General features: G+C 39.5%; 1 protein-coding gene and 1 long non-coding RNA gene across 2 annotated transcripts in view; one reads left to right on the forward strand and one right to left on the reverse strand.

The window, feature by feature from the left end:
• Window positions 1-302: 302 nt before the first annotated feature.
• LOC120861702 lies at window positions 303-1,435 on the reverse strand. The gene is made up of 2 exons (XR_005720587.1): window positions 990-1,435; window positions 303-490 (listed from the first exon to the last, which is right to left on the reverse strand). It is a non-coding gene; the product is annotated as an uncharacterized LOC120861702 (long non-coding RNA).
• The window catches only part of ARSJ (arylsulfatase family member J), an 83,439-nt gene continuing 65,481 nt past the window's right edge, over window positions 1,097-19,054 (forward strand). The window contains exon 1 of the mRNA XM_040237410.1: window positions 1,097-2,413. Coding sequence (XP_040093344.1) covers window positions 2,013-2,413 — 401 coding nt within the window. The 5' untranslated portion in view covers window positions 1,097-2,012. The remainder of the gene's footprint in view (window positions 2,414-19,054) is intronic.

Consider the following 19,054-nt stretch of genomic DNA (forward strand, 5'->3'; position numbering starts at 1 on the left):
GATGGAATATGACACTGTAAACCAAGTACACTTCAATAAAATAAATAAGTAAATAAATACATAAAAATAAATAACTAGCTAAGTAAAACTTAGATTTATATCTAGGCAACAAAGAGAATCTGTCATTTTATGTACCAGCACATAGTAGAGCCCAATAAATAACTGCTGAATAACTTTGTGGAGGGAGAAAGTACGTCTCAGTGGCTCCTGGCATTGATTGCCTCCCCATCAGATACTTTAAACCCCCTTCCTGTCTTGGAGCAGGGCTTTAAAAACACGACTCTAGTAAAAGCAGGCGTATCTTCACAATCAAGACAAGCTTTTGTTTTACTCCACAGTTCTAAAAAAAAGGGGGGGGGCGGCCAGAGTTCCCCGAATTTCTAGATGGGAAATGGTGGTTTCTCTACTGCAGGAGTGTAGACCGGCCTCGTGGTTCCTGGGGGTGGAACGTGCAACTCTTCTTCCTCTCCATGTTCTTGGCTGGAGACAGCTGTGGGTAGGTGTGGGGAGATGGAAAGAAAAGGCGATTTCAGTATCTTCACGTAGAGAGACGCTAATCAGGAAGTCAGACTGTAAAGGCCAGCAATAGCCAAAGGAAATTCAACTTGTCGTCGCGACTGTTTGGGAAAAAAAAAAAAAGAGGCGGGGATAAAAGAAGTAGGAAAAATTGGGGGAGGGGGAGGCTAGTAAAAGAAAACCAGAAAAGAGAATGTGTCTGCGCACTCTGTTGTTTCTCCTGCGCTTCCTTTCTCACTCCCTCCAGAAGCTAGAAAGAGTTTGCAGGCGCAGCTTTCGGGATGGGTGAGCGGGATGTTGATTTGCAGACCCTGGAGGAAAAGCGCCCGCTTCTCTCGTCCCCATTCCCGCAGCCGTCTGCCCATCTCGAAAGGACGGAAGGCAGTCCTCCTGGAGACCCAGGGAAGCTGTCCCACGATCCCGCAGGGCTCAAACAGCGAGCAGCACTGTCTCTCTGACAAAGCCTCCCCTACCTCTTCCATCCTCCTCCCGGAAGGGAAAAAGGCGAGATCGAACCTCTAAACCGACTTTACCCCTCCCCCTCTTCCTGGGGGAGCTGAAGCAGAAAGTACGGTTCTGTGATTCACTGGAGAGAAAAGAGGGTGGAGGCAGCAAAGAACTCCGAGTGCCAAAACTAAGTTGGTTAGCTGACAAAACGCACGCAGCTTGCAGCGCTCCAACCCCGCGAAGACCAAGTGGGCTTGGCGCGGAGTAGGCGCGGGGTCAGGGACCGATTTGCGTCCCCGTGCGCTCCAGGGGCGAGGAGAAGTTCCTACAAAGAAGGGGTGGTCAACGGTGGAGGGAGATCGGTTAAGCGGGGTGTTTTTTACTCATTTGGCCGCCTGGTGAGCGTCGGGGAGATTGGCAAGCGCCTGGGAGAGGAAAGAGAAACAGAGAGCCCTGAAAGCGTGGAGAAAGTGATCCGGAAGCCGGTTCACTGCCTGCAGCTCTTTATCTGCCTGGGTTAGTGCTTTTTCTCGGCGGTTCAGCTTCCCAGTACTTTCCAGCTGAGGGGACTGACAGCTAGAGCGACGGTCGACCCCACATCCCTCGGTGCGCGCGCGCCTCCCAACTCCTCCTCAGGACCCTCCTCAACTCCTCAACCTCGAGGGCGAAAAGTTCTGGCCACGAGTAGTTCCTGCCCCCAGGTGATCCTCAGTTCCTTACTTGATTTTTTTGTTTTCCTCTTGGGAACTTCTGGGTGGAGGCTTTGACTTTTTGTGTGGAAGCCACTTTGGGGAGCGAGGAGCGGGGAAAAGTGCAATTTGATGGAGAAAAGCGACTCCTGGTTTTCTCACACGTCCCATCCCTTAAGCCACCACTTCTAGAAGATTACGGTTGTTGGACGTGGGGACAGCCGAGAGGAGAACAGGACTTCTTTCCAGGTGGAGCCCCTCCACCGCCTGTCGAGTCTGTTCCTCCTGCGTGCATGTGTGCGCCAGCGGCGGCGCGGGGTGCGTTGCTCTGCTTTGGAGTCTCAGCTGGGACCAGAGCGAATGGCCCCCAGGGGCTGCGCGGGGCCTCTGCCTCCGCCACCTTCTCCACAGACCTGGGTCTGGCCCAGAAAGATGCTAGCCATGGGGGCGCTGGCAGGCTTCTGGGTTCTCAGCCTCCTCACTTATGGTTACCTGTCCTGGGGCCAGGGCTTGGAGGAGGAGGAAGAAGGGGCTTTGCGAGCTCAAACTGGAGAGAGACTGGAGCCCAGCGTAACTGCAGTGTCCCAGCCCCATCTCATTTTCATCCTAGCGGATGATCAGGGATTTAGAGATGTGGGTTACCATGGATCAGAGATAAAGACTCCCACTCTTGACAAGCTTGCTGCCGAAGGAGTTAAACTGGAGAACTACTATGTCCAGCCTATTTGCACACCGTCCAGGAGTCAGTTTATTACTGGAAAGTAAGTGTTACTTTATTCTTTGCAGATATCTTAAGCATTTAATTAAGATGCAGCTCCTAACTTAATGGAGTTGCAGTAAATATGCGAAACTAAATGAATGAATGAGTGAATGAATGGATGGATAAAAAGCATTTAGATGTGATGGGTATTAAAATGGATATCCTGCTGACGATCTTGAAAGTCTCCTCACTAGATTAGTCTCATTTTCCTTACTCTCAGAGCCTGCTGTGAAGTGTGTTTAGAGTTTTAAAATGAGATCAGAACTTATAAACTCCCACCTACCAACCAGAGATCTCCAGAAGTGTTATTTTCTAAATAGATTTTGGCTTTTGAGCTTGCTCAGATTTTGTTTCAGGTGTCAGAATTCCTAGTCACTGTCACTGATAAGAGACACAGACCGAAATTTTTCTGGACTCTTGGTTTATTTGTAAATCTAGAATTGAATAATCAAAGCCACAGGTAATCACAGAGAGAAGGGCAAAGAAACATGGAAGGCAGTGTAAAATCTGGCCAGTGTACATGGGACTTTGTCTGGGTCTTTGATAGGTAATTTTCTCTTACAAGATCCTTAGGAAAGGCAATATGTAATCTCTCAAAATGGGAGAAAATACAGTGGTAAATGCTCAAAATGAGTTAAAATTCATCCGAAGTTTTCCACTGTACCTCACATGTCTGGGGATTTTCTGATTAACTCTAAGAAAAATCAGATTATTTGGATGCTTAAGAAAGTGTTTTTAATATTATTGTTACTTTGCTAAATAGCTGAATCTCCTACTCAAGGCGTTCACTCGTATTCATATTTTTACTCTATCTTGTCCGGATATAGGTTACTGTAACTAGTTTGCTTGTCCAAATTCAGCCTGTGGAATGGAGATAAACTAGGAGACCCAGAGGTTTAATCATTGGACAGAGGTAGAAGAAAAGCCTCAGAGGTTTCAGTGAATGAGTCTTGTGATTTCAGTTTTAGGGGAGGCTTGCTTCAGTGAAGTTGTTCTTGGAATTGGTTCTTATAAGAGTAGCCAGTATCCATTGGAAAAATAAAGACTATTTTGTAGGAATCTCTGTCTTGCAGAGACTTTTGCTTACTACCCGATTTCCACTGCTTAGCAAACTGTCAAGTTAGCATCACTGCCAGAAAAAAAAAAAAAAATCCAATGATTTCCTGTGAGAGTAAAGAAGACTCACTGTACTTCAGAGTCATTCTAAAGGTTAACTGTGGCATCAGAAAGTCAGGGGCATTTGGTATTTATAAAGTAGCAGACTGTTGGCTAGAAAATAAGTCCATCTGATGGCCTGGGGGTCAAGTTCTTTATATCTAATCCAAACATCCTTATATTTGGTTTTTGAAATAAATTTGTCATAAATGCTTCCCTGAAACTCTTCGACTAAATTTATAGAATTTGGATTTATTCAGATAGCCAAGAGTAATTGAAAAACATATACCTAAATGGTATTAATTTATCTTTCACAATAGAGCATTTAAGACTTTTTTTTCACCAAAAAACATATAGTTCCTAAGCATTATCTTGCACTGATAAAATATCTAGGTTTTTATCTTTTAGTTAATGACATGAAGCAGAAGTCAAGGTGGAAATAAATTCTCATTTTTCTTTGTTGTCAAAGGTTGACTGTCCTGTCTTTTCAATGCAAACATCTCAGAAAAAGATTGATTCTCCTTATTAAATTTTTCTGTTCAGTGTGACAAGTTGTGTAACTGTTTTATAGGAAAAAAAAGTTCAAATAACTATTGTGATTTGACTTAAATTTCTGTTTGAATTAAACAGTTGAAGACTTTTGCACTTTCAGTTCTCCTTTTAGACAAATTGCTGGAGCCTTCCTTAAATGAACACAGATGTAAGAAAGAAAGTGGTTATAGAAGCCTAGTTCTGGGTCTGATATTCATAATGCAAGCCCAGAAAATATGATCATTTGTCCTCTACATGGGTACTTTTCTATGATTTCTGGATCCTCTAAAGTTAATTGAAAACTTAAATGAATGAATTACATTAAGGGAAAGAACAGGTTATGTGGAATACGATAGAATTCAACAACTGTCACATTTATGAAGGAAGAGTTTAAGTGATTGAAGCTGGAGCTACTTTTGATACAATTAACAAAACAATCCTTGCTTTATATTTTGCTCGAGTCAAAATGTAAAAATTATCCCCTTATACTGCACATAGCTATGATAAATTCCAACTTCTTTAACAAATTACATCATATCAGTTTGGCAATATTGAGCATAAGCCAGCCTGTCAATAAGCATTCACTGTGTACAGATCCTCATATTGGAACTGTGAGGAGCAAAGAAGTAAGCCCTAATCTCTGGACAGTGACTCTCAAGTTTGTGCAAAAGAATCAGCCCAACTGTTAGTAGCTGAAGTACAGTCTTCCAGCTTCAGTGGTCTGGGGTTGAGCCCAGAAATTAATAGTACTTTAACAAATATATCCAGTTATTCTAATAATGATACTATATAAACTGAGTGTCAATATTAAACACTAGCATCTACTGAGCAGTTACTGTGTTCCAAGATAATGCATTTTTATCTCATTGAATCTTTACAACAATTCTATGAGGTGATTATTATTGTTATCCCTACTTTGAGTAGATGTGGCAGTCGATTCCAGGAGAGAGAGTAATGCAGACATTCTGTGTACTGGGCTTTGAGAAACAACACTGTAAGTGTTCAAAGTTGGACTGCAGATAGAAAGGTTGATTGAGAAAGCAGCTGCCTACATTTGATTTATTTCAAAGTAATTTTCCCACCTTTTAAAAAAATAGTTTTTCAAATAAAGACATATAGCAATGACATCATTTCTTCTTAAAGAGAATATAATGAAGGCCTCAGAAGAGAGTTATAAATTTTGCAAAATCTAGATGTGTTTCATGCAGACTTTAGAGTTGAAAAAACTGGCAATCTGAGCTGAATATATATCCTTGGCAATACTTTTGTGTTCTGACTATTTTACATTTTTTCCCACTTGAAATACCATGATGATCATTTAACAAATGTAAAGATAAACCAAATAATGTGTATTTGTAATAGGATATTTGATTTGATAAATTAATTTTTTTAAAAAAAACAACCCTTGCGACTCGCCAAGGGTAATCATGACCCAGCTTCTAACACTTTATTTTGTCTGTTTTTGAACTTCATATAAATAGAATTGTAGAAAAGGTATTTTTTCATGTCTGGCTTCTTTCTCTTAACATTTTGTTGTAAAATTCAGCCATATTGTTAGCTGGAGTTATAATCCACTTATTCTCATCAGTGAATAGTGTTCTTTGGTATAAATATACTATATTTATTCTTCCATTCTGTTGAATGACATGTGGGTTGTTTTGGTGTTGGGCCATTATTAATAGTGCTGCCATAAACATACTTGCATATATTTTTGGTGAATATATTTGTATATGTCTAGGGTATCTATACAAAGCAGGATTACTGGATAATTGGAATATATATATATATATATATATATATATATATACAGTTTTCGTAGATACTTCCCAGCACTTACCCAAAGTGGCTCAGCCACCATATACTCTCATTAGCGATGGAAAGTTTGTTTGCTTCACGTTATTGCTAACATTGGTGGGTATCTCTTTCATTTTAGTCATTTTGGTTATTATCCACTGGTATACCATTATGGTTTGGTTTGTATTTCCCTGGTGACTGAAGAAATTGAGCATATTTCATATTTTTATGGACTGGATATTTACTTGTATCTGATTTTTGCCTGAGTTTTCATTAGTTGATTGCTTTTCCTTATTGATTTGTGGTAGTTATTTTTATATTCTATTCCTTTGTCAGATATTTGAATTGCAAATGACTTCTCCCATTCTGTGACTTGTTTTTTTCATTTTCTTAACATTTTTGTGATGAACAGAGGGTTTTAAATTTATTGTTGGCTTATTTATAATCTTTTTCTTGATGCTCTGTTTAAGATATCTTTGACTAAATCAAGATCATTACAATGGTCTCTTAAAAAAATTTTATAGTTTTCTTTTTGTTTACATCTGTAATTCATCTGGAATTAATTTCTAATATGGTATAAATCAAGATTCAAACAAACTGTTTTCCATATGTAAACTCACTTAATCTACACTATTTATTAAAAAATATACTTTCTCCACTTTACTACAGTGTCATCTTTTTCATAAGCCAGAAAAGGTATGTGTTTGAGTCTGTTTCTGGACTCTATTCTACACCATTGACCTCTGTCCACTCTTCTGCCAACCCTACATTCCCTTAACTATTGTAGCTCTATAATAAATATTGATATTTGGAATGTAAGTCCTTTTACTTGTTCTTCTTCCAAATTGCCTAAGCTATTCTTTACTAGTTCATTCATTTTAATATGAAAGAAAGGAGGGTATGGATGTACAGATTCAAAGGAGTTGAAGGATTTGGTTTTAGAGAATATGAGGTAGTTTTCTTCTGATTATTCTACTTTCTACGTGACATAATAAATGAGGTCATTAGATGAGAATGAGAATCTTAAGGTTTAAAAAGACAGATAGAAAATATTCCAGGAGAGTGAGAAAGTGAATTAAGTAGAGAAGTGCTGTAAAAATACTGGGCAGCGATGAGAACCCATTTGAGATCTGTGGTCATAAATTTAAACAGAGACCAGTCCTTGCTTGTTTTTCTTGCACCGTATTCAGTTGTGTGAGTGCAGAAGCACTGTTGAAGAGGTGGTTTTCACTAGATTTGGAGCTTTGCCAAGTGAATAGAGTGGGTCTTTAGACTCTAAACTTGGCAAGGGAAAGAGGAAGACTATAAGCGGTTTATATTCTCTAAAAAAAGTGTCAGGGTCAATGGATTGTCTGTCTAGGGTTGAAGTGAGGATACTACAGTCAACTTGGAAAACTGGAAAGGTAGATAATGATAGTTGAAGAAATGCATGCCGAAGCAAAATTTTGTAAGTAGTGCAGTTTTTAGAAATGATAGGAGAATTGTGAGATGGAGGATAAAGCTTTAGAAATGAAGGCACGGTGTGAGACAGACATGGAGTTGATGGATCGCTTGGGTGGGTATTTGAACCATTAAGAACAATGGGAGAAATGGTATTAAAGAGTGCAGTCAGCCCGTTGCTGGACTCCGACAGCAGTGAGAGGGCAGGGCCTGGGATTGGAGGACTCTAACAGGAAAGATTGTTGTTGTTTAGTTCTCTTAAGCTGTGTCTGACTCTTTGTGACCCCCATGGACTGTAGCCCCTTGGAATCCCCTGTCCAGAAAATCCTGCAGGCAAGAATACTATAGTGGGTCACTGTTTCCTTCTCTAGGGGGATCAAACCCATCTCTCCTGCACTGGCAGGCAGATTCTTTACCACTGAGCCATCGGGGAAGCCCATAGCAGGAAGGATGATGAGCCTCTGATCTGTTGCCTGACGTTTCAAAAAAGTTGAGCCAAACCACATAGAAGTGCTACTAAGAAGATGCCCAATCCCTGCTTTGGAATCCTTGATAATTGGCCTGTGGGTAGAAGAACCGTCCTAAGTTGAGAGGATAACCAGCAATCAGCCAGAGCAAAAAGATGAAAGGAATGCCCAGGAAACAGATGAGGTCATAGAGGATTTTGCTAATGACAGATTTTTAGTAACAGAAGCCTCTTTGGAAAGTTAAGAGGGGAGAAGGATTTAATCAGAGCAGAGAATATACAGTGATATAGAATAGAGATTAGACTCTGAGTGAAAGATACATTGGCAAGATTGGAGAAAGACTGCAGTTCTTGTGAAGATTGAAATAAAAGAAGCTGAAAAGCATGGTGGGAATTTTTCCAGATGATCTCTTAGGAAATGTAAGTGTCAAATTGTAATTACAGCTTCTTTCTAGAGATTGACTGAGCGGGGCCTCCTCCCTATCCATAGCCAACTACTGTAGCCACACTGTAGTGTCAGGCACATAGTCAGGAGATCTGGGGGTTTTGTCCAGGAAGACAAGATCTGTGTTGGCTTTTTGCAGTGGGCTGTAGCAGCAAGGGAATGTGTCTTCCAGTAGTTTAGAAACTATCATTTTCAGATATGAAATTGTCAGCTAACAATTACCCCAGTATTGAAAACCTTGAAAGAGGAATTGAATTCTTTTGATATCAGCCAGAGTCTTGGCCTTCTCCAGTCAATAGAAATTGACTAAAGGCCAGATAAGAAATTCAGGCAAGGCTTTACTGGGGCTCCTGTGTTGGCTGCAGGATGGAGCCAAATAAGTAACAAGTTCCATTGCTCCTCCCCCAAGGAGAAGGGACAAGCTTATTCCTTATATGGACTGAAGGCAGGGGTGTGTCCAGGGGTCAGAATGGAGGAGTGGCTTAGATGGTTTGCCCATCCCTTTGTGGTACTGAGTGCAGGCCGCATGCACAGTACCGTTTTTGCTCCTGGCTCTTCAGAAAGGGCAGTTTTGGTCGGGATTTTGTTGTTGTTGTCTTTTTGTATCTTTTTGTGCAGAATTTGCTCCAGGTGCACAGGCACACAGTTATTTTTAGTCCTATATTGTGTTGCTTTGTATTTTGTAGCTTGAAGAGAGCTGTGTCCAGGTACAAACATTGCAGCACCAACATTGCAGCACCACAGCAAAGAGTCCCAGGAGCCAGCCTGGGAGAAAGATTCAAGAAAGCAAAGGTTTCGTGATTGTTCCATTTCACAGACATGTGATACATACACACAACATCCACTCCCCACACACATACACTTAGATTGTAAACATCAAGGATCATACATGCTTCTTCCATCCATTTCTTTTATCCAAGACCTAGTTTTAAGTAGTGTTACACACCCTAAAAGTACACAATAAATACCAGTTACTGAGAGTTCACTTATTGCATTCATAAGTATTTAAATAATACATAAACATTTAGAAAAATGTTTGTAGTTGGAGAAGTTTGGAAGAAACACTTTGGCTTTGGAAAATGAATGTAACAGCAAATGGACAGGGCGGCTTTAAAAATCTCACATATCCATTTCAAAAAGAATAGCTCAATAGATGACACCATTCAACAAATAGCTGTCTCTTCCTGTTTTACCATATGGATTTTCCTGACAGTAGAATCAGAGTCAAGTAAGCTATCGGCACACCCTTATGATCAAAGACCCTACTTATAAATGAGTCTTTTTAAAAAGACACCCTTTGAAATGAATTCCTTTTCAGGTAAATCTGATGAGTTTCCTGAATAGCTGTCCTGTAAGGTGTAAATTTATCCAGGTGCTGAAGTTCAGATCATTTTGTTTCATCCTTATGACCTCTCCCAGAGATCAAAGACAAAGGAGGAACCAAAAAGGCTTGGAACTCCTGCTTCTAACAGGAGCTCAGCATGGAAACTTTTTATTTCAACGTTTAGTTTCGTTTGGACTTTTTACTATAGCAATATTATGGAATTCATTTTTATGTAGTCTTTTTCTGTATTTTACTTTGATATAATTAGAGTGTGTAACAATGTTCTTTTCTCATTCCAGATATTAAATATTCCAAAGAGTGTAACTTCATTGAGACATTCATTTCCCTGTGTGCTTTATTGCAAAAAAAGACTTTTTGTCCCTCCTGCTTTTCCTCCTCTCCCTCCCTAATTCACCCACCACATTTACTTTACTTGGACATGACTCATTATATCATCAGCCGCAGCAAACTAGGGAGTCTCTAGTTCCCAATGACTACCACAGAATGGGGAAGGAAAGTGATTTTTACTGAGGGCTTCCTTGTGCCAGTTGCTTTACAAACATCCTGTCATTTGACCTTCACATCACCCTGAGGGTAAAATGTTTTTATAATTTTGAAAAATATTTATCAAATATGTGTATCCTCACTTCATAGGTATATGAATGTTTTAGAGAAATTAGGTAAATTTTTGGTGTTTCCGCTTCTAAGCAGCAGAACATGTATTGGAATCTAAACTCATGTGGCTTCAACAACATCCTTGCTGTTTTCATCACCCCATTCCTTCTGCCATGAAATTTGTAAATACCTTAGTCCGGTCTTCGAAAACCATTTTAGCCTTATCTTTCTTTATCTTTAAACTCTGTACTCCAGCGAAAGGAATGATTCACTGTTTCTCGAACCTGTCTCATACTTGACTTTCTCCCTCCTTTTGCACAGACTGTTTCCACTCCTTGGAATTCACACCCTATCTCACTTGGCCCTAATGCCAGTCGCTCATTAAGACTCAGCTAAAATGCCACTTTTCCTATAGAGGTTTCCATGATTCCTTAGCCAGAAATATTTATTCCAGTGATAACCTTACATAATTCTTTCTGTTACTGTCTTATTAGGCATGATTTTCCACCTCGTTCACACGCTGGTCCCCTGAGTAGCAAGGCTGATTTATTACCTCCATAAATTTCACAGCAGCCAATCCAGTGCTTTGTACTAACAGGCATGAAGAAGGAATGAATGAAAGATGAATAAACACTTATTTACTTCCCTCTGGCAGACCATGTGTCAGAGCAGAAATAACAGAATACAGTGAGGAAATCTGAATTACAGTTCTGATTTAGGAAAGTCCAGACTATGACCTTGAATGAGTAATTTAATCTTTTGGAGACTCCATGATTTTATCTATAGAATAAGAGTAATGACAATCTCAAAGGTTGTAGCACTTAACTGAGATAACATATGAGGAAAATAATTGGAAAACTTTCAGGTATTATATAATTTTTAAGTAAAAATTCCTCTATATTTAGAACTATATCTCCTTAATGTTTAATCACATACTGACTTTAAAAGAACTGACTACTTGTTCTTTTAAAAGCTGTGTGTGTACTCATATCTCTTTTCCAATTTCAATCTACAGTACAAAAATTTACAAGTAAATCCCTTATATTTCAGTTTTGATCTATTTTATCCATCACAGTTTTTCATATGATATTTTTAGTTCTGAAATGTCCAAGAAGGTGATTAAGGCTCTATTTTTCTTTTAATTTTCTGCACTTGGAGGTTGTATGTGTTGCTGTTGGTTGTCACGCTTGGCGTGTTGCTCTCATCATGCTTGGCAGAATCTGTTGGAACCCTGCTAAGCCCGTGACAAGCAAAAGCCAGATGTATGTTTAAACAGTAACCTTAAGAGTACCACACTAAATGAGAATTAAAAGTTGAGTAGTGGAAAGGCCAGTGATTAATTATTTCAAATTCCTTCAATCAACAGTAATTAAAAAACATTTTATTGAATATAATTTCTATAACTTATTTATCTTTGCACGCTAGCTTAGCTTAACCCAGGGACAACCACTCAGTAGGTGTGCAATAAAGAGTTTTGAATTAAGATTTTGTTCTAGGCTTCGTGGTGATTGGAATTTCGTGTGCTTTATGATCACTATTTCATTACCTCTTAAATGATTATACTGCCTGCAGCATTTGAATCCACAGTGCACACTAAGACCTGAGTGAAATCTCTGTCAAAATCACACAGTCAAAATTATGCCACTCACTGCATAAAACCTTTTAGAAGCTGCCATTGCCTGTAGACTAAAGCCCAATTCTTAACCGTTTCATATAAGGGCTTTCAAAATCTGGCCTCTGACAAGATTCTGGTACAGTCTCCTAACACTTTCCCGTTATTCCCTCTTTTCATTATCACTGCCAGAATACCAAGGCTATTCCCCTTAAAGCCCTGTTCCCTTCTAAGCAGAATTCACTTTTCTAGAATGTTCTTCATTGTCTTCTGGAAAAATACCATTGCATCCTTCCCGACTATCTACATCCATCTCCCCTCCACTACTACTCGTTTACACCTTTATACACGGGTACATGTTTTTTGGCCTATATAAGAGACAGCAGTCAGTATACAAATGATAGGATTCTTAGAATTCAGAGGCATGTTGCACACAACTTTTTCCAACAAAGAACACTGTTGATCATTTTAAAGCAATGAATGGGACTCCTCTCCACTGACCAGACTGAATCAATATCATGTCTCTATCATATGGTGAGTATCAGTCTACCAAGTACCTGGGCTTGGCGGAGAGAAAAGCCAGAAAATAACTACTAAATCATTGTCCTCTTGCTGAGGAGATACATTGATTGCTTTCTCAATACTTGGTTGTTCTCGACTTGTTGGAGGAGGTAAGGAAGTAGCCCTGGATGAGAAAAAGGCTGGGGAAACTGACAAGATCCTGTGAGAATACTGGATTGTTCCATGCAGTGTCCAGACAAACTGGATAAGCATAATTTGGCAACATTCAGTGTCTGAGAAGGTCCAGTGAGTAGGCGGGCATAGAAGCAGACATCTGAGTGATAGCCAGTATTTGATTAAATTAAATTCATGATCACAGATCCAAAATAAGCACACAAGAATGCCCAGTGATCCTTTAATCACCGGGCACTTTTGTGTTCAGGGTGTCCAGTTCTTCAGAACTACTATTTCAAGATTCCAAGTGTGTGTCCACTTCTTCAGAATTGTGTCCTCTAGGATGTGTCCAATTCTTCAAAACTACTACTTCAAGATTTCTCATCTCAAGCTGCCAATATGCCCTCATCAGCTCACTACTTCAAAATTCTGTTGAGAGAAAGGAAGCAATAGTGAATTACCGTTTTCTATTAACAAGAGAGTCTGAAATGCAGTCCTTGGATGCAGTCTCAAAAACGACAGAATGATCTCTGTTCGTCTCCAAGGCAAACCATTCAATATCACAGTGATCCAAGTCTATGCCCCAACCAGTAACGCTGAAGAAACTGAAGTTGAACAGTTTTATGAAGACCTACAAGATCTTTTAGAACTAACACCCCCCAAAAATGTCCTTTTCATAATAGGGGACTGGAATGTAAAAGTAGGAAGTCAAGAAACACCTGGAGTAACAGGCAAATTTGGCCTTGGAATGCGGAATGAAGCAGGGCAAAGACTAATAGAGTTTTGCCAAGAAAATGCACTGGTCATACCAAACACCCTCTTCCAACAACACAAGAGAAGACTCTACACATGGACTTCACCAGATGGTCAACTCCGAAATCAGATTGATTATATTCTTTGCAGCCAAAGATGGAGAAGCTCTATAGAGTCAACAAAAACAAGACCAGGAGCTGACTGTGGCTCAGATCATGAACTCATTATTGCCAAATTCAGACTTAAATTGAAGAAAGTAGGGAAAACCACTAGACCATTCAGGTATGACCTAAATCAAATCCCTTATGATTATACAGTGGAAGTGAGAAATAGATTTAAGGGCCTAGATCTGATAGATAGAGTGCCTGATGAACTATGGAATGAGGTTCGTGACATTGTACAGGAGACAGGGATCAAGACCATCCCCATGGAAAAGAAATGCAAACAAGCAAAATGGCTGTCTGGGGAGGCCTTGCAAATAGCTGTGAAAAGAAGAGAGGTGGGGGAAAAGCAAAGGAGAAAAGGAAAGATATAAGCATCTGAATGCAGAGTTCCAGAGAATAACAAGAAGAGATAAGAAAGCCTTCTTCAGCAATCAATGCAAAGAAATAAAGGAAAAGAACAGAATGGGAAAGACTAGAGATCTCTTCAAGAAAATTAGAGATACCAAGGGAACATTTCATGCAAAGATGGGCTCGATAAAGTACAGAAATGGTATGGACCTAACAGAAGCAGAAGATATTAAGAAGAGGTGGCAAGAATACACAAAAGAACGGTACAAAAAAGATCTTCACGACCTGGATAATCATGATGGTGTGATCACTCGTCTAGAGCCAGACATCCTGGAATGTGAAGTCAAGTGGGCCTTAGAAAACATCACTACGAACAAAGCTAGTGGAGGTGATGGAATTCCAGTTGAGCTGTTTCAGATCCTGAAAGATGATGCTGTGAAAGTGCTGCACTCAATATGCCAGCAAATTTGGAAAACTCAGCAGTGGCCACAGGACTGGAAAACGTCAGTTTTCATTCCAATCCCAAAGAAAGGCAATGCCAAAGAATGCTCAAACTACCGCACAATTGCACTCATCTCACATGCTAGTAAAGTAATGCTCCAAATTCTCCAAGCTAGGCTTCAGCAATATGTGAACTGTGAACTCCCTGATGTTCAAGCTGGTTTTAGAAAAGGCAGAGGAACCAGAGGTCAGATTGCCAACATCTGCTGGATCATGGAAAAAGCAAGAGAGTTCCAGAAAAACATGTATTTCTGGTTTCTTGACTATGCCAAAGCCTTTGACTGTGTGGATCACAATAAACTGTGGACAATTCTGGAAGAGATGGGAATACCAGACCACCTAACCTGCCTCTTGAGAAATCTGTATGCAGGTTAGGAAGCAACAGTTAGAACTGGACATGGAACAACAGACTGGTTCCAAATAGGAAAAGGAGTACATCAAGGCTGTATACTGTCACCCTGCTTATTTAACTTCTATGCAGAGTACATCATGAGAAACGCTGGACTGGAAGAAACACAAGCTGGAATCAAGATTGCCGGGAGAAATATCAATAACCTCAGATATGCAGATGACACCACCCTTATGGCAGAAAGTGAAGAGGAACTAAAAAGCCTCTTGCTGAAAGTGAAAGAGGAGAGTGAAAAAGTTGGCTTAAAGCTCAACATTCAGAAAACGAAGATCATGGCATCTGGTCCATTCACTTCATGGGAAATAGATGGGGAAATGGTAGAAACAGTGTCAGACTTTATTTTGGGGGGCTCCAAAATCACTGCAGATGGTGACTGCAGCCATGAAATTAAAAGACGCTTACTCCTTGGAAGAAAAGTTATGACCAACCTAGATAGTATATTCAAAAGCAGAGACATTACTTTGCCGAATAAGGTCCGTCTAGTCAAGGCTATGGTTTGTCCTGTGGTCATGTACGGATGTGAGAGTTGGACTGTGAAGAAGGCTGAGCGCCGAAGAATTGATGCTTTTGAACTGTAGTGTTGGAGAAGACTCTTGAGAGTCCCTTGGACTGCAAGGAGATCCAACCAATCCATTTTGAAGGAGATCAGCCCTGGGATTTCTTTGGAAGGAATGACGCTAAAGCTGAGGCTCCAGTACTTTGGCCACCTCATGGGAAGAGTTGACTCATTGGAAAAGACTCTGATGCTGGGAGGGATTGAGGGCAGGAGGAGAAGGGGACAACAGAGGATGAGATGGCTGGATGGCATCACCGACTCGATGGACGTGAGCCTGAGTGAAGTCCGGGAGTTGGTGATGGACAGGGAGGCCTGGTGTGCTGCGATTCATGGGGTCGCAAAGAGTCGGACACGACTGAGCGACTGAACTGAACTGAACTGAACTGAACTGAATTACCATTACAAAATTTCCGAACCCAGTGGCATCAGTAGCCACGTTGTCTGCTTTCCTTCCTCCAGTAGGCACTGAAGCACTTGCATCTGTCAGACACACACCTCCCAGAGCTCCTTCCCTCCTCAGATGCTTGATTCCTAAATTTTACCCTTTTTCTCATTTATTATTAATTTTTTACATCTCTACAAAATCATTTTTATCTGCATGTTAATGAATTTTAGTTCCTTGCATCTACAAACAAAAACATGAAAAAAAGTTAATTGACCCAATTTCTCTGCTTTCCTACCTAGCAAAAATTCATGAGTTATCTATACTGGGAAACTCCATTCTAAATTATTAATTTATACTACATTAATCTATAGTTACATCTATCAATCTACATTTATCAGTAATTATCAATCTATATTATACTGTAGTTATCAATATATTGCAGTATTATAATTATCAATGTATATCACAGTTCTGATAATATAATCTAATACTATAATATTAATTGTATTCAGTATGCCATAATAATGTATACTATAATATTAATGTATACTATAGATGATCAAAATTTTAAGATTTTCACTAAATCTGTAATTTATTAGAAATTTACAGAAAGATTATGCCATTATCTTGGATCTGAAAAACTCAAGAAGTTTTTCATTGCTTTATTAGACATAAAGATTATCTTCGAGATTGAATATCATGAGGTTAAAGACTATGTTATATCTTCGGAACACATCAAGTTCTTACAGAAGATAAAGCCATAATAAATATAAAATAAGTTTATGTGAACTGAGTAATTCATAGTCATCAATTAAAGTTTAATTTAGATTTTTTGAACAGTCTTTAAAAGTATCAGTTCAAATACCTAAAATCAGTTTTTTACTTTGAGTCTTGTTTGGATGTCTTTGTAATGCTATAAAATTAATTTAATTATACATTTTTCTATCTAAAGATTTAGCTGAAGGTAAAATCTTAGAAGTAGAGATGTGACATTTATTTGGCACTTAAGTATTAAGTATTATTTGGCACATATTTTATATGTGTGTATTAATATATAATACATATTTTCTAAACTATATATTCTTTAAGCCTCATAATTTGTGTATAAATATTAATACCACATTTTACATAAGAAAAAAATCAAGCTCTCAGAAGTAAAATGCCTTTGCCAAAGTCCTATTGTAAGTAATGAGACTAGAATTCCAACCCCAAAACTATGACTTTCCACTACATTCCACAGATGATTGACAGGACAGATTTGGTATAGCTAGCTGTACAGCTTATCTTTAGAGTAGAAATAAATGAATATCTTGTTCAACAACAAAGAGCTAAATATAGTTTATTCTAAGAACCAGAATTCATTTCAAACTGGCTTCCCCATTCAGTTTGAGAAAACTGGGGTCCATTCTTGTTTTTCACTTGTTTTATATATAAACTAAGGATAATATTATGAGTTTACCTTTCAGAATTTTTAATACTTAAATTATTAATCAAAATATTAACCACTGGAGAATTTGCTAAAGCCTTCATTCGTTTTGTTCCTCTGGGCTCTTCCTCAGAAATTTTTTTCATAAGGTCTAGAATGGGGCCTGAGATGCCACATCTCTGTCACTCTGTCTGGAAATGCTGAAGTTGTGCGTCTGAGAACTACACTGATAACATATTGATAATACATTGATTGATAACAGTACAGTTTGGGCATAATGTTCCATGACTGTTTATTACCATCTTTATCTCTCTCTTTTTACTTTTTTAACCATTTATGTAGCACTCACTTTATGCATTCTGAAATTAAAGGTGCTAGGAAATGTAGGCATTCTGACACATTGCTTTTTTCTTTTAGAACCATTCTACTATAAGGCCAACCTAAAGAAAGTAGACATTTATTTTGGGGTCTTGTTTAACTCAAACTATGAATTTGATCAAGTTGGCATCAGTTCCATATACATGTATATCTTAATTTTCTACAAGGTTGTACATAGCCTAACATAGCTGAGGAATTCATTGTCATCACTTACCTTTAAAAGAAAACTGAGGCATTTGGATCAGGAGTCTGAGATGTGCTAAAATAATTTAATGATTTGGTTCTAACATTAACACTTTTCCAATCGCTTTTCTTTCCTTCTTTGGCTTTGTAGGGGCTTAGTTGTGGCACACAGGTTTCTCTAGCTTCTCTAGCCTCTGGCTTCTCTCTGGTTGTGGCATGGAGGCTCTAAAGCACATTGGAAGGCGGATTCTTAACCCCTGGACCACCAAGGAAGTTCTGCCGATCTCCTTTCTGGTGTGGCTCTGAATGATCTCAGATTTCAAAATAACAACAACAACAAAAATAGGTAATTTAGAGTTTTTGAAGGAAATGTTTATATTGCCACTCAATCTACATCACAAATGTGTGAGGTAGGTGAATGTTAAAGTTAAATATTGAACATTAGCCTCAACGTTAATGTTTAACATTGAGGTTAATGTTAAAAATATTTCTCAGTCTTCAAAGGAAATCCCCAAAGTTAAACCCAAATCCTTAGACATTCTTTAGGGGAGAAACTATGCATTGACTAATTTGTCAAACTTGGTGAAAGTCTTCCTAAAACTTCCCATTACCAGTTAATAGTTCAGGAGGTAACGATCCTTGATGTGGTTGGGCTTCTTGTTTTTATTTCCTTGAAATTCATTTATTCATTCATTCAATACTAAGCACCTACTTTTTGCTAGATACTGTTCTAGGCACTGGGAAACATTTCAGTCAACACAACCTCGGAAACTCCCTTTTCTCGTGCTGTTTATATTCTATTCCTAGGAGACACTTCTAGATCAGATATGTAGTGTGCTGGGGGCAGAATGGGCTTCCCAAGTAGTGCAGTGGTAAAGAACCCACCTACCAGTGCAGGAGACATAAGAGATGCGGGTTCGATCCCTGAGTCGGGAAGATCCCCTGGAGGAGGGCATGACAACCCACTCCAACATTCATGCCTGGAGAATCCCATGGACAGAGGAGCCTGGCAGGCTACAGTCCATGGGTCGCAGAGCGGAACATGACTGAAACGTGTGCACGACATAGGCAGGATGCCCTGTGAGGGGAAACATACCAGGAAACGGGGCAGAAATTAAGAGATTAAGGATTAAGGGTGAAGAGGGCAATATCATGGAGGTCAGGGAAGGCTTCACTAAGAAGAAGGTGAAGGAGGGAGCCTCCTATGTCACTGCTCCAGGCAGACAGATGGTAACTGCACTGGCCCCGTGACAGGAGCATTCCTGGTCTGCTCACTTACTGTCCAGAGGCCAGTCCAGCTTGACTGGGTCAGACAGGGGAAGGGGAGAGTAAGGGGAGGGGAGGTCAAGGTGGTCAAGGGACCCAGGTCCTGTAGTGCGTTGCTGACCAAGGCAGGGACTCTGACTTTCACTCTAAGTGAAGAGCAGAGGGGTGACACGGCCTGTTACGCCCAAGTCACGAAATCTCCCAATGATCACCAGG

Source organism: Oryx dammah, unplaced genomic scaffold (assembly GCF_014754425.2).
Source record: "Oryx dammah isolate SB20612 unplaced genomic scaffold, SCBI_Odam_1.1 HiC_scaffold_3, whole genome shotgun sequence".
Taxonomy (NCBI): Eukaryota; Metazoa; Chordata; class Mammalia; order Artiodactyla; family Bovidae; genus Oryx; species Oryx dammah.